Source organism: Lipotes vexillifer, unplaced genomic scaffold, assembly GCF_000442215.2.
Source record: "Lipotes vexillifer unplaced genomic scaffold, Lipotes_vexillifer_v1.1 scaffold272, whole genome shotgun sequence".
In the NCBI taxonomy this organism is placed as follows: Eukaryota; Metazoa; Chordata; class Mammalia; order Artiodactyla; family Lipotidae; genus Lipotes; species Lipotes vexillifer.
Genome location: NW_006772469.1, coordinates 4,134,427 through 4,159,605, shown reverse-complemented (window position 1 = coordinate 4,159,605; position 25,179 = coordinate 4,134,427). Strand labels below are relative to the sequence as shown.

The window sequence follows — 25,179 nt, the reverse complement described above, 5'->3', positions numbered from 1 at the left end:
GAGAAAGTTATTATCTGGAGAGTGCAGAGATTTTAGTCCTTACACCTTTCTCTACAAAGCGGAGCCAGAGGTCACTGACTGTTGTGCCTAAAACTGTTTCATTTAAAAAAACAAGTGCCATTAATATGGAATATCTATGTAGACACCTTGAACAAAAACTAAAGATATCTGACAGGTGGAAAAATGTAGAGAAAAATAGTGATACAAAGAAAAAACCACTCTACTTCAGGAACACTTTATGTTCTGGTTTTGAATGGCTTCTTGCTCAAAACTTATCATGTCCCTAGTAAAGCAGATTATTGGAAAAACTAGGAGTGAGGACAAGGGTCATACAGAAATTTGATTTTAGGGAAAAATATGTAGCTAAAACCCTGAGTTTTCGAGACGTTTACAATGTAAAATCATGTTGCATTTAATAATGTGCTTTATTAAATTACCACCTTCGCCAACTATTCCCCAAGTCGTGAGCAGCAATTTCTGAGTTAGGTCTGGAGGGTGGAGTAGTTTTAATAAAGCGCACAGAACAGCGAAACCCACAAAGCCTTACCGGCAGGACTCGCGCATCCTGCCGCAAATACCTCTGCACTAGTAACACGAGATCTGAAGAGTGGCTGTGAGGTGTCAGATGACCAGGGGCTAGCATCTCCACTCTGCTAGTTAGCTGATTGTGTCTTTAGTGAAAAGAACCCAGCTACCAAATTGCCTTTTTTTTTTAACATCACAAATCCTAATTAGAAACTTGAGGTTTTATAGAAGTTGTTTAATAAGATAGAAATCACATCTGTGAATTAATGTGAATAGAGTATCTGTGCTTCCTGTGTCTCTAACTATTTTAAGTTATAATTAACTGTCCTTCCCTATCAAATGAACATTTAGAGGTTTCTAGAACCATTAAAGCTATTTACAAAAAAAGGGTGAAAACTTTTCAGCTGGCACTCTCCTCGATTGCTCTATTTTAAATTAACTCTCTTTGAGCCCAATTAAAATGTATTTTACGAGTAATCTTACTAGAATCTCTTAATTATAGTGCCCCAGTTGGGTTGAGCTATTTGCCTGTTTTCACAGTTCTAAATTTGGGAAGAAGCAAAGTACATGTAACTAAACCATCTATTTTTTTTTTTACTGCTTCTCTCTTTTCTATGTTTTAAATCAGATACAACTTTTGTGGACAAAGGGGGAAGCAGTATGTGAATCAGAGTGAAGCAGAGGCAGACCAAGCATGACATTCATTACTGCTTCAAAGCTGTACTTTAGAGCCCAAGTGCACCAGTTACTTGTCCTTGTGCCAAAGGCAAATATTATGTTTGCACCTTTTTTTTTTCTTTTTCTGATTCTCAGGTTGATTAATACTGCTAATGCAAATGCTCAAGTAGATGTGCTTTAAAACTTTACAAAGTAGATTCAAGTGATACTTTCTTTTAAAAGTGAAGAGTTGATGATTACACATAGTAAGTTCATGAACTACAGTAGGTTTGTATCAAACAGAATCTGTTTTTTAATGAAATCTGTTGGTTGATGTATACACAGTATGCGTCTTTGTGACTATTTTAGTCCTTAGCCTTGGTCTCTGCTAGACCTCATGAGTTTCTTAATTTTGAAGGGGTGGAGATGAACTAGTATGGTTTCCTTGGGATGTAAACATGAAATACCTAGAGTCTGTCTGATACCAAGGCCTTGCTTACAGTTGTTTTTCAATACACTGAATAATTTTAAATGATTTAGATACTGATAGACACTTTGGCTTATAATGCTGGATAAATCCTAAGGAAACACTTTGACACTGTTTAAAATATTTACCTTCTTATGTTTATTATATCACAGCCCAGTGACTTTTCTCTTGAGATTATAGCTCAGAAGAGACATTTAGGACTTAATAGGGGACCCGATGGGAGAGAAATGGGGAGATTGCTTTGTGTTGACGTAGAGGCATTTTCCCAAGCAGTACAGGATTAGGGTCGCTTTCCATTTCCCATCATGTTTCCCCACTACTGTTAGGATGTAAGTCACTCCACACAGCTGATGCCCAGGTAATTGCCTAATGAGAATTATGAGACTAAAGCTCACAAGACGTGTGAAAGAGCTTAACGCATACTTGGTACACAGCACTCAGTAAAAGTCTGGCTCTATTATGGGATGGTCCAATTCTTGCTTAAGGAAGGAAAGTTGAAAAGCAATCATGTTCCTATTAATCAGTTGTCTTCTGTGCTTCTTTAGCATGTAAAGTAGTCATAACTCTAAACCTGTAATACTTGAACATCACTAAGGGAAGTAAAATATTATGAAGCTAGCAAAAGTCTGAGGCCAAAGTTATTTCTGTCCTAACAGCTTTAATAATGCTTATTGATTTTGAATCATCTTTTTAAAAGTGGACCATTTGCTTATTTTAATATTATCACTTCAGCAAAATGTTAGTGTTAAAAAGATCAGTTTTTATGGCACTGAGGAATGTATCTGCTAAGACACAAAAGTTGCTTGGTATAGATATTAGGCAGAGGAGGAGAGGTTTAACTGACTAGAATGTTTATTCAAAAGTATACATCGGGAAAGTGTGATTCTTCCACTGACGCGCCCCATCCCTGTGTGTGTGTGTGTGTGTGTGTGTGTGTGTGTGTGTGTGTGTGTGTGTACGTACGTGGGCACGGTTATGACATTATTTGGAATTGTACATAGAAGCAGCTTTTGATCCTACCCTGTTTATTGTTTGACAGTGATAGTCTGCTGTCCTCATCTTGCTGGTGGGAAATACTAAGGTGGAGCCCCCTCCTCTACTCTGGTGTTCATCAGGCAGAGTAGTTTTCCTACTATTCAGCCTCTCTGCTTGGTTTATTTTAGGTTGTGGTACTTCATATCAGCATTGCTAGAAGGTACACGTGTTATTAGTATCACTAGTTCTGAGGAGTTTGGGTACATTTATTTTAATATATATAGAATGTGCAGTAAACATTTTCTTCCTTTTTTTTTTTTTCTTTTTTCTTAGCAAAATTACGCATCATTTTAGGTCCAATGTTGAGCTGACAGATCTACTGTGAGAATAACATAATGATAGTTTATTTGAAAACTTTTATACATAGTGGTGTTTATATATTAGGGTAAATATATAGACGCACACATGCTTGTACATGTTACACCTCTCTACTGTGGAGTTAATGTGAATTTTTAAATTTTAAATGGAATTGCAACCACAATCATTACTAAAGGAACATTCACTCCTGGTGAGGGTTTACGAAAGCCACTAAAAGATTAAGGTAGACAGATGAAAATGCAAACGGCCATCACTTGGGGTTATTTTTATTTAAAAATTTATTGTACTACTTTTAAAAGAGAATTGTTTTTATTCCTACGCTCCTTTTGTGATTGAAAAGTCATCTAATAGTAAGCAGAATAGTAATAGTAAGCTACTTTTTAATTGCTGGCAAACAGCTTTAAGTGCACTTTCTTTGATTACACTTCCATTTTTTGTTAAACTTGAATTTTCTGAAGCCTTTTATGTACCACTAAGCAAATAACTTTAACTTTTAATAAACCTGATTTACATCTTTATTATATTTCTAATTGTTGAAAACATACTTTCTAAAGTTAACTTCAGTCCTCACATACAGCTGGAAAACTGTTATGAGACAGAATCAGTTGCTTTTTTTCTTTTTCTTCCTATATCTAATTAAGCACTAACTGATTTTAGTACTATATTGCCTTTACATTGCTTATTCTTATTGACTGAATCCTGTCCCACATTCACTTTGTTTTGTTTGAAATTTAAAGTTATTTTCTTACTGTATTTATCATACCTACTGTTTTAATAACCTGCTTTCTTTAAATGCAATAAATCCCAAATGGGTTGCATATTCTTTATAATCAGTGACTTCAGAGTTTTTCATTATTTGTCATCTTATTAAAAGTTTTGGATGCAAACTTTTAGTCAGTTCTTTCATTTACACCACAGACCATTAAGCACCTATTATGCAGCAGCTAATGGAATAGAAAAATGAGTTAAGATTAGATCTCTCTTCTAAGGGGCTCACAGTTTTGGATTTAAGTAAGCAAACACATTTTGACCTAGCATTTATACTACAAAAACACAACTTGTTCAGGGATTACAGTTACTGATACTTACAATGATGAAGGTATGGCAAAAACAAGACTTTGAAGTACCTTTTGAATGTTTGGCATAGTTTTTGCATTACATATAATTCAGTTTTTAAACTCTTTCTTTCTTTAAAAACTGGTGACATTTAACATTAAAAAATATTTAGTTTTAAATAAAATACTGTAGTCCTTGATTATGTCAGAAAAGAGGCTTTGGCATGTTAAAGAGAAACCTGTTTATTGGATTGATGGACTAAGTTTGGTGTCAAGATTGCAATATTATCATCTTATGTATTAATTATTCCACAAACTGGAGTTTTAGATTGGTGGCTTGTGGAAAGATTCAATTTATTTGCTTGTTAGAAATGAACTTTTTTTTTTTTTTCGGAAGTAGTAACATTTACTTAAAGTTATGTGGAAAAATAAGGGCTTTGTTTCTTTTTAATAAATGGTACAAAGGAGCAAAATATCCGATGATAAAGGTTATCTAAGAAGAACAGTGTGGGATGTGCCACTGTTCAAATTCAGTTACAGTTAACTTCTTTTTCGAGACGAATATATGCTGCAGTTAGTTAGTTAGAGCTGTTTATTTTGCGTAAGCGCATCCCTTTTTAAGGAAGTCCAGCTCCAGCATCTTATGTAAGATGCAGTTAGTTAATATTCTCCTGTTGAAAGCATGAGCTTTTGAAGTTTTATTTGTTGCACATTTAAAAAGATGATGATGATAGTTCACTTTTGCTCTACATAGTTGGCAGTACGGCATTTACACGTGTGTTCTGCAGTGTTTTTCATCCCGGGTTTGTAGAGCATGACTAGACCTTGGTGGCTATCATTCCTGTCCTCTTAAGGATGGCCGTTTCACTGTTCATAAGAGACCTCCAATGTTGCTACCTCTCCTTTCTGAAAATGTTTTCTCAAAGGTAGTTTCAGTTTTGGATCATTCTCCCGCTATCCTACTAAGGAATTACGGTACAGAATTTCAGGGGATGTTTGTTAGTACCCAGTAGCATCCGTAGCGCTTTTCAGTGTGAACAAACACAGTTAGTGTGAAAATGCATGTAAAAGACACTTCTGCCCCTCCCCTAATAATAGCTGAGCTGATTCTTCACTGCACACACTTCGGCAGGGGTAAAATTACCCGGAATGATGATTACAAGTGAATACAGACCTACTCAGCTCAGCGGGAATCCAGAAATGCAGGCTTCGCCCCTTGATATTTAATGCAGGGCAAAGGACATCTCTAGGTAGGTACCTGCCAAATGGAGAGTTGTACAGCTTTACGCCAGTCAGTCATCACAATCTTCAAATCGGTTACTCTGTCCAGGCGGGATGCCTTTAAGATGTGACACACATTCCCTGAAGCTTCATTCCTGATTCTAAAATATGATTGTGAAGCTGTTATGTATTTATTATAAAGAATGACAAGCAGCACTTAACATATTTAGTAAACCCAGTTTATTTACATAATACCTATTTTGCCATGCAGCTCATGAACCGCACTCGGTGTAACAAGAAAGACAAGCACTAACTATCTTGCTATTTGAAAATGGTTTTATATAGAAAGAAGATGATAATTCTCTTAAATGAATTAACTACAACCTTACAAATCACTATAGACAATTTAAAACAGCCATGAATAATTTTAAAATGTACATCTGTAGGTAAAGAGCTTTTATAGTTTACACACTGGTAAAATTAAAACCAGTCTTTTTTAGTACTGTAGCTGAATAGTGTACTTTTAATCTTATTTTAATAAATCTACAAAACAAAAATAAATATACATTATTACAAGGCTCAGATTCATAGGCAATTTTTAGATATTCTTTAATGTTAACAACGTCTTAAAAATTTTGCCAGTAGTGATGTGCACACAGTAGGTGGTCAATAAATGCTGATATACAGAGGTGTTTATAGTTGACAGCAATCCACATTCATTCATTCCCTAATAAGTACATTATAGTAAAGATAAAAAGAACTTTCTTACAATATTTAATATTTTCATAAAAAGATGAAATAAATGTTTACATGGTATAATTTAGTTCTCCTTTACAGTCAGACCTGTATGCTTTCCAAATTCAAGAACAGTCTTAAAGTGTGGTCTTTTTATCGATTAATTCAGATGGCAAGTATTAAATCATACACTATAACAAAAAATAAGACTTTCTAAAAATTAAAAGAAAATGAAATTTAAAGTTCAATATGTTATTTTGAGATTTTATCATAAAAAAATGGCACCATACTTAAAATAACTAGACTTCTCCTTTTTTATATTAATTGTAACTACGCAGTATATTGTTTGACCAAAATGACAAAATATCTGTTTAAAAGCAATAATACCATGTAAGCCAATAAGGGATGCTTTAGGGAAAATATATCCTATTATCATTTCACCAAAATCTTCTTTCACTTAACATATGAATCAAATTTCTGGCCCTATGAGGTAAAATGGCCATTTTCAAAGTGGCGTTCCATCATAATAAGGGGTATAATGTGGTGTGCCCTTAGCCTACTGGGGGAGAATTCTCCTTGCTGAGATACCAGAATGGGGAATTCATATTCCAAAAACGCTACACTGAAAAGAAATACAAAATTTTACAGATGCATAAACTGAGGCACATTAAAGTAACATTCCAAATATCAGATGTATAAATGACATTTTGGGAATAAGCTTCACCATCAATCAACACCTCCTGATACTTAGAAATTCCAATGTTCTGAAGGTACACCAGTATTTAAAGCAGTTCATGTCAACCCATTAAGAAACTTGGGTAATATTTTATATTCCAATAAACAACATGTTTTTATGAATGACTGCTTTATGGGATTTAACTTATGCATATGAAAAGACCAGAGAACAAGAGCGCTATGTTGTATGATGGGGCAGCGAGATCTATTTTTTAAGTATATACAATGCAGTTTCAGGCCCAAATATTAGATAAGTGTATATCAATACTGTGAGTTATCAGTGCAGTACTAACACATGCATAAACAGAGAAAGACCAGAGGACAGGTGAATAATCATGTCATCAACTGGGGCATCTGCATGACTTTGTTCTAAGGCTTAAGGTTCATTTCAGGGTCAAGAACTGGGCCATCTGGATTCTATGCCCTTGAGAGTAGCACCCATGTACCTGGGAACCCCTATCACCAGGAAATTTACGGCTGCAAACTCAAGAGAAGTGAAAAGTCTTCTGTTATAGGAATTTTGGAACCCCAAATCTACCGTCTACTGGCAAGAGCTCAGTTATTATATGGAATTAAATAGTATTTGAAATTGAAAAGCTTAAATGGCTAATAACTTGGTTATTAGACCACAGAATTTGTTGCCTGGTCATGTAATCGGTTCTTGACATGACTTTTATCTGATGGGAAATGACGATGCAAGTTCTTTTCCCTTTCTCAACGCCTCTCTCAACTTAAAGGAGAAGGGGTTTAAAGTTTTTGTTCTAGCAAACTAAAAAATCCAATGTTCCTAGGGAGAAGAGAACCTACAGCTGAAGGGAATAATATCTTAAGTGCCGGTTTCTCACAAACCATCCACTGACAGGCTAGTGATTACTCAAAATCACTATCAGCTTGTGACAGGCTAGCGCAAACCTTGCCTTGATTAGGCACTTAAACCTGATCATCTACTCTAAGTATCTCCTATTAAAGGAATCACACAAGAGGACTCCACTTTATAATGGAGGTGAGCCCTTCCTAAGGAAGTTAAGCTGGTGTTCAGTGAAAGGAGTACTCTTTCTACGCTGGCTTCACATTCATTGTCATGCAGATGTTTGTTATGAATGCCAACTAATTTTCACTTTCTGTACAAGCAGCAAATTAGTAGTCTTAAGGGCCCATAAAACAGTTACTCTTACAGATCCCCAAGTATATTTTTCCATTTTTATAAAGTATTACTCATGATATATCAAACCAGAGGGAAAAGGAAAAACTAATGGGAATCTTAGAAATAGTGGGGTATACAACTCCCCGTTATATATTGCTTAATAACTGAATACACCAGGTGGCCATACCTGAATTCACAAATGGGAAACATAGTCAGGACAAGGCTTGCTATGTCTGTACTGCATGACATATACTGTTGACTGATGCCACCAATATAACATCACTACTGCAAGGACATGCCATATTTGGTGGCTTGATCCGAGGTAGTTTAGTTGTCCTGGAAGGGAAGGTAGAGAGAGAAGAATATTGACTGTAATTATTTTGATATTAAAATAAAAATATATTTCCATCTCTGGCCCTGGAAATATAACCGAGCAGCAAAAAGATTTTGGCAGTCTCAGAGTATCTGGAGACAGACTGGAGATTAATTCAGACTGAAATGTTTTCTAAAAAAATGTTAATTCATATTTGAGTCTGACTATAAGGTTTTAAATTCATTAAGTATACTGGTGAATTTTAGACATACTATTCCAAATGTCTTTTCAAAATCAAGATATGGTTAATTTTAGGAATTTGACCTTTTGTCTCCCATGTCTCAACTTATATACCTGGTGAAGAAAAGACGTTACATGAGAGAAGCAAAGGATATTAGTGCTACAAATCATGGAGTTTATTAGGTATGAAGCAGATACACGGTTGTGTTTGGGTATAAGTCTACGTGAAGCACTTTTTATTTTAAGCAGGTGTGTAAGGAGAAAGCTCAGACCTGAATCTTGTGCTATCAGACTAATGGAACAATCTGCAAAATGTAATTAGTAATGAGTTAATTAACTAAGGCTGATTAGTTCATATACAACTTAGGAAAATTACTTCATTTCTCTTTGTGGTTAAACAAGTTTAAATTCCAAGGAGATTAAATAACTAACATGTGGAAAGCATCTTGGAAAACAACAAAATAACAAAATACAGAGCCATAGGCATTTAAATGTAAATAATTTTTTCTTACTCATGGTGCTTCTATGGTCATGTAATGTACTGGGTTGGCCAAAAGGTTCGTTCGGGTTTTTCGTAATATTTTATGGGAAAACTCGAACGAACTTTTTGGCCAACCCTATAAATATTCTCTAACCTTCTCTGTCTTCTCTTACCAAGAATAATCATCAGTATAGTAAGTAGATTTTAAAGTATAAGTCAACAGGATCTTTTCTGTGGAGGTTCTTAGCCACTTTTTGGTGCCATGGAACACTTTGACAGCCTAGTGAAGCTCACAGACTCGTTTTTAAAAGCATAAAGCACTGAGGATTATAAAGAAAACTGATTAGTTTGTAATACAAGTATTACAGATTCACTGAATTCTGTCCATGGACATCTTGGGGATCCCTGACCCCTTAAATACCACTGTGGTGTTTATATACTAAAAAAAAAATTAACCTGAGCTGAAAGTAAGTTCTTAGGTTTAAATTTTTTGATTTCACAGTATTTACCCACCACCTCACCACCACTACAACATGTTTCTCTTTAGAGCCAGGTAATAAATGACGACTGGCCAGACAAGGAATGTTTCATTTTTTATGATCTCTGTATCTCTGCTCAAATGTACCTGTACTTGCACACATTCAGCTACATGGGGCATGTTTTATGTCAAGCTCATCTTGAGAAAAGTTAAGTTACATAACATTTGACCTTTTAAAGGTGCCCTATATTAGACAACTGGGAACTTTAAAAAAATTTTTTTTACAAATTTATTTATTTATTTTTGGCTGCATTGGGTCTTCATTGCTGCACGCGGGCTTTCTCTAGTTGCGGCGAGCAGGGGCTACTCTTCGCTGTGGTGTGCCAGCTTCTCACTGCGGTGGCTTCTCTTGTTGTGGAGCACAGGCTCTAGGCGCACAGGCTTCAGTAGCTGTAGCTGTGGCGCACGGGCTTAGTTGCTCCGCGGCATGTGGGATCTTCCCGGACCGGGGCTCGAACCCGTGTCCCCTGCACTGGCAGGCGGATTCTCAACCACTGCGCCACCAGGGAAGCCCCCCAAGTAGGAACTTCTGATCTGAATATTTTAAGGCCTAAAAACACTATGGCCATAATCACAGAGTGCAGACAACTTTCACTGGTTAATTTTCTACATCTGTGATGAAGAAATTAATAATAAAATAATTATTAATAAAGTGATACAAAAATGTATTTTACCAAAACTGTTTTCTGAGGAGAATTCAGACCCTGCCTGGCAGATGGGTGGTCTTCAATTCAGGGACATGTCCTAGTTATGTTCCCAAATCCTAATGTTTATATTCAGGTTCTTCGTTGTAGTCCGTCCTTATTTAAAACTCAGTGGAGAAAAGTCAAGTGCAGAGAGGAATGCCTGAGGTTCTGCAGTCTATTCATCCTCTAGTTCGGGGTTTCTCCTCCTTTCTTCTTCCCCAACACACATGACGAGCGGCACAATCCTATCTTTGATTCACTGTGGAAGAGGTTCTTAACCCAGGAAGAAGGGCAGACAATTTGCAATTTGAATTTAAACTGCTCCCCTACTTCTAGCCCCCAAACCGAAAGACCACTGCCTTATGTCTCTTGTTATTCTTGACTTGAGCCAAAGGTCACCTGGACTTGCATCATTCTGTCCCTTCCTAAGCCACATATTTCACTTATGAAACTGGGGGTGAGGGGCATCATAATAACAATTGCTAAGATTTACTGAGTGCTCACTACTCTCGAGGAACTGTGCTAAATGTTTCATGTGCACTTCCTCATCTAATCCGCACAATGACCCCAAGAGAGAAATGTATTATCTTCATGTTTCAGAAGAGAAAACTGGGCTGAGAAAGCTTATGTGACTTATTTAGCTCATGCAGCTAGAAAGTGGCTGACGGGGGATTTGAACCCAAGCAGTCTGACTCCAGAGCTGAAGCTCCTAGACAAGCAAATACATGCTGTGGAGAACATTATTCACTCTACCCAGTGTCCTCTTAGTTATTTTCTATCAGAAGACGTTTTCCTCTGGACTGAAGAAGCAGGGAAATCTGTCCTTAAGTTCCTGGATTGTGTGTATCTTGGGGACATGAAGACCCTTAACTTAGATTAATTTCCTCTTACCACTGGGTGCCAGGAAGCTGAAAGCCAGACTGATGGGCTTTCTTTTATAGAAACTTACGATAGATACATTATGAAGTAATCCTAAACCTGGCTTCTTTTCATTATCCTGTTATTTTCCTTTGCCTCTTGTTTGTTTTATGGATCTTGCACATATATTGATAAATTAATTTTTAAGCATAAGCTGGTATACAAAGAAGTAAATGGTAATTGCTAACTAGTGCTCCACAAAAAAGCAGTGGCTGGGAGTTCGTAATTGTGAAATGGTGGTGACCCTATCTACTGGACTCAACTCATATCGTGACAGTGAAAGACAAAGTTTGTGAAAGCCATTAGAAAGTTCAAGTTTTAGATAACATTTGAGAAGAGAAGAGCCATTCTACAATCAGTGATATTGGGAAAAAAATCTAAGTTTTGATGCTCTGAAACATATACCTCCACTATATATTTAGAATAAAGTTAGAAAACCATTATACAAGTGATACGTACCTGGAAAGTACCTTTCTGGAACTTTGGAAATGTAGAATAGGAAAGCAAGAAGAGCAATCACATACATCACAATTACACGGGGTGCAAAGTCCTAAAAAGCAAAACATATTTTTTTCACAGATCTTGCCTACTGTGATTGAATTCTCAATTTCTTATCAATCTAATTCATAGAATTAGACAACACACAGGAGTAGAATTCATAGGTGGGATTTAAGTGTGTTAAATCTGAATTGCTTTTGCAGACAGTCTCCAATGAGAAAAAGCTTGCTCTCAATACTTCAGGAAGCAGTCCAGAGGACTGGAACACAGAGACAACCCTAAAGGTCAGGGCACCAGGGCAGTTAAAGCTTCAACATAGTTTAGGTCCTAAGGGCGTCCAACTCCATCTACAACATAGAGTGGAATGCGTACGGGAATGGAGTTGCCAGCTGAATAAGGAGAGACTAAACAGGGATTTGTGGCTGGAAAAGAGCCAAGAGGCTTGGCCCAACAATGAAATATGTTCCACCATCCCAGATAAGTGGCGCTCTTGAATATTACTCTACAAAGCAGTCTATCTCACAGCTCTCTTGGAAAGCTTTTCCTTGCTCTAAGAAAATCAGCCAGCTCTAATTTATACATGCTGTTCCTAATTCTGGTTATAAACCTAATTTACCAAGAAACCATTTACGAAATAAAGACAAATTATTTCTCTTCCCTCTAACAGATATTTGAGAATTATCATGGGCCCCCTCCCCTAAATCCTATACCCTCAGACTAATCAACCTCAGATTTTGCAAACATTCCAGAACACAGCTTCACCCTGCCTCCCACGATTAGCTCTTTGGAACTTTTCATCTTTGGTTATGTGCCTCTCTTTCCATCTTTTTTTGCTGAACACAGGATTGTTCCTTTTTTTTTTTTCCCCCTTTTCTGAATTTCTTCAAAATCTACTGGCTTAATGGGTCTGGTTCTCTTTCTTTGTCACGAGAAGCATAAAAGGATGTGTTTCCCTCATCCCAAAATGTCACTCACTTCTATGTCACTAATTAGTTATTCATTTCTGGTTAGGATTAAATCTAGAGTGGTACTTCCCTGTTCTATTTTCTGGGCATTGAAACTGTCAGAAAAACAATGTTTTCACAGATACCAGAATCACTGAAGTTATTCCTCACTACTATCTCACCTTTCTCCCAATTTCCTAATCTTATAAAGAAAGCATCACCGTCATCCTCAAGTTGGCAAAATAGCCAGATCATATCACTCAATTCACTACACCACAGACTTCCTTTCTTTTTAGTTTTATATGCAGATGCTTTCCACCATGCTGTTGCCAACAGTATGTAAGCCTACTTTTAGTCCCTCTCTTGTAAAAAAAATTTAATTCCTTTGAATAAAACCTGCATTTAAATCCCTATATTCCAAAGGTCCCATTGCAACATGTGTATGCGATTTCTTCTAGATTTCCTGGCATAATTAGTTGTGTTAAAAATTCTCAATTTTACTCTCTAGCACACACTTAAGGCATTTTTATATAAATCTCTAAGAACTTAAGTCTTACTTCTAATTCCCTTCTCAAGCATGCTGAGGAATTCTCACTGAGGTTCTTCCTAATGTACTCCAACTGTTCCCCCCGTAATAACTAACTGTCTTTTATTTTTCAATATATTTTCCTTGCTGGGTGGAATATGCTCCCATGCCTCTAGCTACCAAGACAGTAATGACTGTCAAATCTCCATCACTAGCCTCGAACTCCAAGCTAAATCCAGACCCTATCTCCACCTTTACATCCCACGGGTACCTCAAACTCAGGTCCAAGAAGAAATCCTTCCCAACTCCTTTTCCTCCACAAACAAACAAACAAATCAACTGCTCCTACTGGCATTATCCCTGCCTCAGATGACAAAGCTGGAAACTTGGGAGTCCTCCTCTACAGTAAGGACTTGGGTATTTACAACCTATGGGTAACAGAAAGAGAATTAAGAATGTATCATCCCATAGAAGTACATCTCAGAAGAAAATAGTTAGACTTCTATCACTACAAGGTATGTTTATTTATTTATATAGATGTGAAAAATTATTGCATCATTATGCAATTAGAAATGTGCCCTCAAATGACAAAGATCCACCTTCTTGGCCTGATTACATTACTTTACTGAAAGGAATAAAATCGAAAGGACAAAAAAAAAATGGGAAAAATATTGACCACACTCAACCTACCTGTACAATAGGAGCACCGATTCCTCCATTGAGCCAAACCCAGTGAAGAGTAGGGATCACTCCATATCCCGAAACGGAACAAAAGATGATAGAACGGAGCCTCTGCCACTGCTGTGTGAGGTAATTGGGATGAATCTGAGCAAAGAACACCGCCAGGATCATAGCAAGCACTGTGATCAAGTACACTTGACGCCAGTACTAGAATGAAAGGAAATCACATTTTAATTGTTATTAACAATAAGGGAAGGAAGAGAGTAATTTTCAGTTTGGGCTTCTACATTATACATTCCAAACTCTATTTATCTGGTACTTTCATTTCCAAACGTGATTGCCTTCCTTCCTTTAAACAACGCATGTTGCGTACGACTGCTAGGTTTCTTAGGATGATAAACCAGACCCCGAAGTGAGCTGGTAAAGAACACATTTATTCACACAAAAGCATCTCCTGAGTACCTATTATAGGCCGGGGCAATTTGAGTCCTGTGGAAACAAAGACGACTATGACAGGGGCTCTCTCAGTGGGTGAGCTCATAGGCTATGAGAGGGGCAGACATATAAACAAATGATTATAATCTAATGATAAAGTACTGTAACTGAGCTGTGAAGAGAATGTTGTAGAACTACAGAAGAGGGAGCAATTGATACCTGGATTAGCTAAAAAATGCTTCACAGAGGAAATGACATCTCAGCTGGGCCTTGATGAATATATAAGATTTTCATGAGAAGAGGGAGCTCTCAAGGAAAAGGAACAGCACACAGAGCAAGGAAGTTTTACAAAGGGAGGCTGAAAAGCAGATGTACTGTCAGGCTAAGTATTTGTACTTTATCATGCTGGCACTGAGGGAATAGCAGAGTCCTTGAAGAATGAGATGACATGGTTGTTTTTCCAACTGACTTATTAGAATAACTCTGACATCAGTGAAAAATAGAGATGACAGGAAGCCAGCTAGCAGATATTATTATAGAATAATTGATTCAAGGAGAAAATAGGAGCATGGACTTTTGTTGAACAAGGTAGATGTTAGCACCAGATTCAGGAGACATCTTTGAAATAAACTAGTCTTAATGGTTGACTGGATGTGTGAGAGGGCAGTAGAGGATGGCTCAACTGTTTCTAGTATGAAAGGCCATGCAAATGGCTTGTACTAATGAGCAAATGAACAAAGATGATCCAGAGTGTGTGTGTGTGTGCGCGTGTGCGTGTGTGTGTGTGTTGGGGGGAGAAAATGGGGAAGCATGAAAGAATGTTCATTTAAAAATATATCAAGTTTGAAGGACTTACAGAATATTTAGGTATCTAAATGAGCAGTTGAAAAGCTGGTCTTGAAGCTCAAAAGTTAGCATCACCTAGGACAGAGTTCTTAACCTGGGCTCCAAGGACTTCTCTGGGACCATTACACTTCTTGAAATTCACACGTCAAAATGACTGGTCAGTTTGTGCCCAAACGCACATTATCCGGTACGGAGGGTCTATAGTTTTCATTCTCATTCTCAAAGCAGCCTGTGTTCCTTAAAAGGTAAAGAGCCACTATAGCAACTGAATATTTGGAAATGATAAGATACCAGAGGGAAGAAAACTTTTCCTTTAAATGATCATGGACTGTATTAGCTCTAACAGTCCTTTTTTTTTCTCTTAAATCTACCTTGGACTTCTAGTTCTTCTGAAAAGAGATTTACAAAAAGTGTCCCACTAGTCTCTCTGATGATCAGATATATTTGGGAAGAGGTAAACAAAAAACAGGTTTCAGAGAAATACATAATAAGCAAAACAATTCTAATATTACATACTGTACTCACAAGATACAAACAGTTCCACGCAAAATGAACAAGTTGTGAAAGGTGAGTAGATATGAATAGTTTACTACTAAAATCAAATCAATTGACAAGGTAAATGGCATGTACATTTAATTTTAAGCTTATGTTCCAATGTAATCAGGCCTAAAAAGCAAATGGCTCACGTATAAGTGACTACAATTAATAATGTTCTTACATTCAAACCAAATTATGATTTTTCGCTTTGCTAGTTTTACACTCCAGCAGTGTTGACAGTTTTCTATTATTGCGTAGCAACAAAGGTCCTACTTAAGAATTCCCAACAGTCAGAGGACCCCTGCACTGCAGCCAATCCTCCTAGAAAGTGAAGGCTGGGGATATGGCTTGGACCACCTGCTCCACGGGGAGGGCTCGGGCATGACAGGCTCTAGTCCTGTGACTAGTAGGCACACTGCACCTGGGAGAGCGGCTCAGTCTTGGCTCTGTAAGGGAAGGAACTAAAAGGATAAACAGAAAACAAAAAAAAAAGTATGGTAGGAGAGCAGGAGGAAAAGAGAGTAGGGTCAATGGGGACTTTCTGAATGGGAGGCCTTGAGATGTACTGAGCCCTCAGGAAGATTCAGTTTGCCTTCTTGGCTGAGACATGAGGAGAGGAGGTAGTTTGGTTGGCCAACATATTTAGATCAGTTGCTGTATAATTTGATCACAGTGTTTCAAATGCTGCTTTGCACAAGGCAAAAACTGACTTTTGTAACTTTAGGGTCAGAAAGAAGAGTTGATCTAGAACTCACAATAGACACATGTTTGTTAAAGACACTCACAACCCATCTGGTCTGTCTCTAGGCCTGCCTCCAAACATAAGACTAAGGAAAGGAAAACATATTTCTTATATAAGAATATGGATCAACACACTCGCAGATACACCTTTTGTTTCTTTCTCACTGAGAGAGGAGTAAAGGATAAGAGGGGAAAATGGAAAGCAGCAGCTATAACTTCATAACTTTAACAAGTGCTACCTTTACCTTCAACTCTATAAACACAAAAATAAAAGATATATAATGTACATCTGAGGAACCATGTAGCTATATGGGTTTAGTGGGGAAACATTAATAATTGAATGTTTACGTTAAGTTTCAGCAAATAACAACATATGTATATTATTTCCCATTCCTTTCCAGGTTAGTGAAGGAATAGGAACGGATAACAGATGTTAGAAATCACAGGGCCCTTTTGAAAAAGGAGTTTATGCCTCCACCAGACTTTCGTTTCTTCTATAAGTTAGTTAATTATGTGCTTATTCAGAAGTTCAAGGGAACCATGGCAAGAACACCCAAGACCTATATAAGAAAGGTAGAATGTAAAATGTTTTAAGTTACTTACATTATTACAATAAAATGCATAAAATACGCCGGAGACATAGCAGCCCAGTATTCCAATAGAAATTCCTGCATAATCTAATGCCATCCATCTTCGGCAGGTTTTTTCTGATCGATGGCAGGAAAAAAGATGATAGCCCACAGAGCAAAGCATACAGACCTATGGAAAATAAAACAAATCTTAGCAAAGTGAAACAAACAAACAAAAAAACAAAAGCAACTCATGCATGATGTTCATGGAAGTGGTCAAGTCCAGGCTTTTCAGCCAAACAGACCTGGACATGGACCCTAGCTTTGTGCCTGACTATATGTCATTTCCCTAAGCCTCAGTTCCTCATGGGTAAAATGAGGACAACAATCATAAAGAAAGAAATCTATAATGATAACTACTTTATAACATAAAAAATTTAATGAACAGTGCAGTAGAAGGAAATCTACTGAGGCTTATTTTGATCTATGAATAAGTTTCCTTTTAAAAACTACTTACTACAGAATACATGTCCTTAAAGAAAAATAAACCAAAGAATATGGAATTGTATGATGTAAAAAAAAATAAACCCCTCCCAGTCAATCTATTCTCCAGTGGGAGCCACTGATAACATCTTTTTTGTGCCCTTCCAGATATTTTCAATGAACATATCAAACACCTATGATATAGAAGTCCACACATACAAGAACACCATATATACTTCTTAATCAAACGGAATCATACAGTCTGTTCTGCTATTTGTTTTTTTCACTTAATTTAAGACCTTTTATGTCTGTATGAGACTTCATTGTATAGAGTTTATTTCTAAGTTAAACATAGCTTTGCTGCGTTCAAGGAAAAATAATTATGACTTATGCTGACTTTATACGTTATCAAATTGAGAGCAAAGCTAATGTAATTCTATCAGTTGCTCTGAAGATTGATAAGGTTTCTACAGCTCAACTCCCTTTAGCCATTAAATACCTACTGTGTGTCATACAGTGGGGATACAAAGATGAAAAGAGATTTCTCAGAAACAAGTGAACAAATGGTGATGTAGGACGTCCTATAGGAAAAGTTGGTGCAGAGCACAGTTAGAAAATAGAGGAGGGAGAGTACCAGGTCTGTGGGTGCATGTATGTACTTGTGGGTGGGAGTGGTGGGTGGAAAAGAGCTACATATTTCATAGAAGGGTTGCCACCTGAGCTGCACCTTAAGTTGACCTGGCATTCATCAAGGACATAATAAAGGTGTGCACAGGTTTATTGGAGGGCCCACAGGAAAAGCAGCATATACTGCGAAACACAGCATCATTAAGGAATGCTATGTGGCCTTCTTCATGATATGATTATGACAGATCCTATACATCAAGGAGTTTTAACTTCAGTATTATGGGCTCTGTGTGATACTTCTGAACATTTTAAGTGCACCCTTACAGAAAGGCTGAGATGAGAGGTTACAGGCATAGCCCTAGGAAGCAATGACTAGAGCCTACACTAAGCCAGGGACAGTGGGGGTAGGGAAAATGGGCCAGACAAATGGTCATCTAGCGATTCTGTAGTCTGGCCATTAAACAAACCTAAGTCCCCATGGCCTCAATATCAATATTCAAAACAAGGTTCCTAGCCACAATCTCATTTCTTCATCCACTATCTAAAATCCTTAACAGTCTGTGGCTTTGGCTACTACAAGTCAGAGTTTATTGACCCAATTAAACATAACTCTAAGAAGCTTGGTTATTTGCTTTCTCTGATTATCCTTGAGATAAAACACAGTAAATTCAGAGAACATGAAGATGTATATTCTCACTGACAGGGAAAGATCTCATTATCACAATGTCGAGTGACACAAAACAGCAAGCGCAGAGATGACCACAGCTCAGAAGGAGGTAGATAGGAAAAGTAGGCAGGCAGGTGTGAGGCAGCTGTGATACACAAACATCTGGAGGAATCTGAACCCAAATGTCAAATGTGGAAGTTGAATTTCAAATGAATTTTACTTTCTTCCAAATACTTTTGTGTTTGCTTGAATTTCTACATGAGTATATGTTATAGTAATAATAACAACAATAAAGCTAATTTCATCGTGAAAAGGTAAATAAAAGTGGAAAGAGAAAAACTACAGTATCAAGAGGAAAGTAAAATATATGGTATTCATAGAGAACATCTGAGTTTTAGAAAAGTTAACCTAGACTCAGTATGTTCTGTTTTAAAAGGGACGTGTTGTTAGAGTTGCTTAAAAAACTGACTGAAAAATTATCTGACATTGAGTATGTCTCCATTTCTGGAAAGCTTCCTTCTGTGGAGTATCGCACTCCATCCAGGTGGACAGGTAATTACAGCATGACATCCTACATCTAAGCTCCTTGCCATGATAGCCAAATGCCTCGGGATCTGGCTCCTGCCTATCTCTCCAGCCTTACCTTTCTCCATTTTCCTAGGGTTTAACCACAAACACCAGCACCTACAGGTCGAGAAAGTGCTAAGCTGTCTCTTGCTTCTGGGCCTTTAGGCACTCTTTTTTCTGCTTCATTGCCCTGCCTCACTCTCCCTTCTGCTCACCTATCTGGGTGACCTGATCTTTATGACAGGCTGGTTTTGTTCAGCACTGTATTCCCGATGCCTAGCTTAGTGCCTGGATATAGATAAGAGGTATTAAAAAGATATTTCTTGAACTGAATGTTAATGAACTGAATCTAGGGAAAGGTGTTCTCAGATCCTATTCTTCTCTAAGACAGAAAGACTTCAAAGCCCCTAAAGTTACATTCTACTATTCAGAATGTACTCTATTAATCTGGTTGGTAGGAAAGCACTGAGCACGTAAAAAGGGTAGAAATGAAAAGAGTAAAAATGTTATATCTTTAAAAAATTAAATGTAAATCAATATTAATACATATATTTGTGGTTTACCATGCTGCCTGCTAAGAATTTGGGGAAATTGGGTGAACAAGTTATAATTTCATAAAAATAAAAATAATAAAAATGGTATCTGTAAATAGGGAAAATGTGCTCGTTTGTCTTTAGAAGCTGTACTGTGTGTAACAGAAAGATCAGTGCACTAGCAGTTAGGAGAAGGATTCTACTGCCCTGCTAAACAATCCTGAGCAAGTCACTCTAAACACTTTGGGTGTTTCTTCACTGGCAGTTGTTTTAATTATTTCATCTTCTCAGTTTTGCAATGCACTGCTTTCTTAAACCATTATGAAAATGAATGTGTGTTCCCTGAAATAACATCAGCTGTGGCTGGGTGGATAAAGGGCAGGCCTGGGGTAGAGGAAAACATGTGGGATCCTCAAAGGAGATAATATCTGTATAACAGTAGAGTATAAACCAATTTTTCTTATATTAAGCACATCTTAGTCTATAAGATCCATCTAAAAATTAAGTGTGGGGAAATTGATTCATTTCCATTTTAAAAACTGGGATAGATTTTAAAGAGCTGTTTAGGCTCCGATCAGGACAAACATTAAACCTGAGAAAGAGTATACTTTAAAAAAACACTTAAAGAAAAAGTAATTTTCTAATAAGAACACAAAAATACAGAGTATTCTTTCCCTCAAAGAAATTTAAAACATGCTTCTAGGAGCTAGAATTAGAAGAAAAGGGGGAGAGAGATGTTCCCAGTGTGTCTCTTGATCATGTAAGTCCAAAGTTTTGAGTCAAATGATGAAGGCCTGAAACTGACTATTACACAATGAAAGCAACACCTGTGCAGTTTACTGATCGATTCCCCTCTCAGAGTAGCAGCAGGTTAACTGCAGGGAGTGCTGGCCTACGTTTGGAGGGAGAGGCATGATAGCTTTTTCTTTTCATTTTTATGATTTTTTTGTACTCTCTGCATTTTTTTTTTTAATTTAAAAAATATCAACTGGATTTTGGTCCACATTAGTTTTCTTTCTCAGAATTACCTGTTTGAAAAATTATTAAACATAACCTTTAAAGGCACTTTGTTACAGATCCCGGAAGAAAAACTAAAGTGCTGAGGAACACATACAAGAGGCTACAGAGGAGAAGAAACTGAAAGTATCTGAAATCAGGCTCGTGTAAAAGGCCCAAAGGAAATTAACATTAAAGTGAGAGAAAAGATTAATACCAGCAAAACAAGACACTAAATTAAGACAGTATGGAAACAACAAATACAAAAGGCATAGACATATAAAAGATGAGAAATCTTCCCAAACAAGTTTTAAGCAGACAACAGAGTTCTACTTCAGTAGGCAAATGCAGTACAGAGATTCCTATCTTTGTATTAATCTTAAGGCAGAGAGGTCTAAAAAAAGGAAGAGAAAAGAAAGAAATTTTCTCAATCTTTAAAACTTACTGGATTTCAAATATACTCTAGTAACACCCAAATACACTCTCATAAAAACATACTCCGGATGCTTATATTATGAAAGTGAATAAGCTAACCTATATGCTATTTGGGGGCTCTTTAAAGCAAGTTGTGGGTGTGAAGTAAGGTCACCTGCCCAAGGTTGTCTGACTAAAGTTCTCTTTACCAATAATAGTGTTTGTGAAATGACTTACCTGGAAGCAGAAAAGGCAAATAGAACAAATTACAAAGTCTTCTCTGGATGCACTTGCTGAAGGTAACACAGATGTCATGTCATATATTCCCAGTGTGAAGAAGAGAAAGAAACCCAGCAAATGACTCCAGATGTTTACCGTCTCATTAGATAAAATAAACAAACTGGAAAAAACCAAACATGCAGCTCAGATTCATATCTGTTCGCTCACTGTCAGCATTTAAAAGGTTATGGACAATTTTGGGGATTATCTAATACTTGCTACTTTAAGCCCTTAACCCCATCTTTACCTTTCTAAATTTGATATGCCATCTCCATCAATCCTGGGATCTTACAGTTTTTTCTTGCTCACCTCTATTATACTTACCATTTCCTTCCTCAATTAGAGTTATTTATGTATAAATTCCACCTCATCCTCCAGCTTATCAACTCCCCGATGGCTAGCATGATTCATCTTTATGACACTACTGTTCCAAGCACAGTGTCTTGCTCAGATTAGATGCTAAATGTCTACAGAAATGAATGTGCAGATTAAAACTGGGTGCTAGCTACCATACTCTGACACTCAGTAATAGGTATCTGAAAACCCGCTAAGTATAAGGTTAGGCACGAACTTAAAATACCTTTTTAGTACTCATTACATGCAAGTGCAAAGTTACATGGACTTGAGAGAAGCAGGATAAATGCAAATGGATCCACTGGAAATGTCCTTTAAGACAGGCATGCTGCAACAACTTTGCTGTGGTTGTTTTGAAACCAAACTAGTTTCCAGGTGGCATGAGTTTATTCCTTTTTTGGAACGACAGGAGGTTACTTTTACTATCAGTACTAATTGCCCTCTTTCAATATGCCCTAACTGGTTTGAGTTTAAGTAGTCCTGGCAGTGCAAGCCAGTGCAGAGTGTTCCCCGCCGACCAGCAGTCAGGAGGCTCACTGTCCCTTCCCTCCCACCCTGGGCAACAAATTAGCTCTGGGATCATGGCAAGTCACTTAACGTCTCTGGCTTCAATTTCTCCATCTCTAAAACAAGGGAGCTGGATTAGATGCTGCTGCAAGTCCCTTCCAGCTCCTTCCTTAATTTTGTGAAATGTTTCTCCAGCTGTGGATAAGACTCATCAGATTATTGAAAGGTGATGTCATGACTAAAGGTTAAAATCCTCTTGCAAAATCTAATCTTTTGTTTAAACTAAAGTCTTTGACCTTCACTGATTCAGAATCCTTATTGGTAAGCACTAACGCATAACTCTAATACTGAATTTGCAGCAGTCACCATGGTTCACATTTTCCCATGTCATAAACATAGCAGGGTCTCACAAAATCAGACGATCACCAAGGATAAAGTGGATCTTGTATCATGGATTTCAGGCTTTATCCTGTACAAGCATCAAGTATAAAAACTACTTATACCGGGGAGTGGGGGAAGAGATGCAGGGATGTGAGGAGACACATCTAACCCCAGGACTGCTTGACAGCCAATACCACATTCTGCCTGTTGCCTCAGAACTTTTCCTTTGGTGAAACCCAGTATAACCTGATTAACTGAGCAGAGAGGCATAATCTTGGCACGTTCCTTCCAACTAACATAGTATTGGCAGAACAGTTGTGACGTACAAAACCTCTCCTTATATGCAAAATGCGTCCTCGTCCCTCTAGACAAAGGGCAAAAGCTGAACCTGGAGAAGACCAAGCTGGTGGGAAGAGCACTTAGCAGAATATCACCTGTAGGGGATCTACTCTTATTCTATGAGAAATTAGACCTATACTCTGTTCTGCTTCAAAATCAACAATCAACTTCATCATCTATTTGGCTTCAAATTCAATGACCATGGTGATAACAAGCCACCATTTATTGAGTGCTTATTATGTACCAGGCTCTGTGTAGCATTTTACATACACAATCCCATTTCGTCCTTACTACTTTCTGAGGCATATACTGTAATTACCCTCATTTTTACAAATGGGGAAAATAAGGCTGGGAGAGGTTAACTTTTGTTCAAGGCCCCACAGCTGTTAAGTGGCAGATCTGCACACCCAAGTCTTTTTTACTCAACAGCCCAAGATCTAAAGCACTATATTTCACTCCTTAATCCATGAAATTTGGACCCGAATATTAGAATGCAGAGGTGGGTATAAAACTATTTAAGGCAACTGACTACCTGCTCTACCCTTGTGGAACTCTACATCCACAGCAGGGCCCAGCTCTGATTTCCTGTGTAATAACTTATGCAAAGGAGTCAATGGGGAGGAAAATGGCACTCAGGATTCAAATTGTGAAGTCCTGTGGGCCACGCATCGAAGCCAAGTAGGGATGGACAGTGATGTCACCTTGTGACCCTGAGTCAGAGGAGCAATTTAAAGGCAGGCAAGGCAAAGGAACTGGGGTAAGACCATGCCAAAAACAAGATCAAGAATCAAACATGTGGCTGCTGCTTGAACAATTCAATGGCTCACATTCCAGCAGTGGGGTCTGTCACTACAGTGACCTGGAGCTAACCAACATGGGTATCTTAATTCTCTTAAAGTGGGGTCCTGTAATTAAGTACATATAGGGAGTTTAACAGAAAGCTAGTCTAAGAACTAGAACACTAATTTTTCAGTTTTGTTTTTTTATACCCAGGCTTTCAAGGGACTCAATTTTAAGAGTTTAAATGATGACGGAATTCCTTTTTTAAAGACACTTCTATAGTGCTCTAGTGGAGGGCAGTGCCTGTTATAGGCTCTTCTTTGCTATAGTGCTTTTCCCACACAGCGTTTTTTCACAATGGTTATTATGTAATAGTATAACTAGCTCTTTAATGTGTGTCACCCAGGCTAGACCTCAGTATTTTCATGAGAACAAGGGCCATACCTGCTGTTCTTTGCAGGACCTGGTAGGGTGCCTGGCACCTAGCAGGGGTTCCATACTACCTGCTGAATGAATAAACCAGGATTTCTAAATGTATGGCATTGTGAACTTGTTTCCTATTATACAGGCATTTATCTGGCCCCAAACATCTGAATTTCCAGAGGGCTGCCTTAAAAATAAACAAAGCTTAGGTATACCCAGGGGCAAGTATGGCTCAGTCATGGTCAGTGGGGTCGATTCCAACATGTATCCCAATAAGCACCAAATGGAATAAAGGATGCAAAATTCCTTTGTAAAGAGCAAAGCCCCACAGGAGTTAGTGATTATGATCTTTGTTACTATCATTAGTCCATGGATCAAGTAGCCCGGTGGCGGAAGAAGGAAAGACAACGAGAAAGGAGAGGTGGCAGAAAGGGATGAAAAGGTTGGGACAGCTAGGAAATGATGGGCACGGAGAAACGCGGGGAAAGCAGCAGGCGGACCAGACAAAAAGGCTGTAGGTGAGGAGGAGGGGCTGCCGGCGCGCCCCCCAGGCGCACCCAGCGGAGGCGGCCAGACTGTACCTTTTGATACACAGCCTGGAGGGCAGGTAGGCCCGGTAGCCGTCGGTGATGTACGGGTTGTCCTTGAGGGACACGGGGATCTGCTCGTAGGTGTAGAGGCGGATGCCGCGGGGCACCAGGACGGGCCAGTACTGGTAGCTGCCCAGCTCGATATAATGTGCGCTCTTCAGCAGCTTCTGATGCATCCTTCCTGGCCACCGCCGCTCCCCAAGTGGGGAGCTTGCCCAGGCCCCGCCTCCCCGGGGAGGGGGCTTCGCCCCCGCAGCCCCCGCCCCGGAGCCCGGACGTAGCGCGAGGTCTTACGGCCCTGCCGTTGCCCAGTCCGGGCTCCGCTCACAGGGGGGCCACCGCCGTCAGCACCGCGGCGGACCCGGCGGCGTCGC

The 25,179-nt window shown here is 38.3% G+C and overlaps 1 protein-coding gene across 1 annotated transcript; it reads right to left on the bottom strand.

Annotated features, from left to right (window-relative positions):
• Positions 1-7,965: 7,965 nt before the first annotated feature.
• Positions 7,966-25,159, bottom strand: PAQR3 (progestin and adipoQ receptor family member 3). The gene is made up of 6 exons (XM_007447570.1): positions 24,797-25,159; positions 21,390-21,552; positions 16,900-17,055; positions 13,747-13,944; positions 11,548-11,638; positions 7,966-8,248 (listed from the first exon to the last, which is right to left on the bottom strand). The coding sequence occupies exons 1-6, from the start codon at positions 24,979-24,981 to the stop codon at positions 8,106-8,108; spliced, it is 936 nt and encodes a 311-aa protein (XP_007447632.1). The 5' UTR covers positions 24,982-25,159; the 3' UTR covers positions 7,966-8,105.
• Positions 25,160-25,179: the final 20 nt, after the last annotated feature.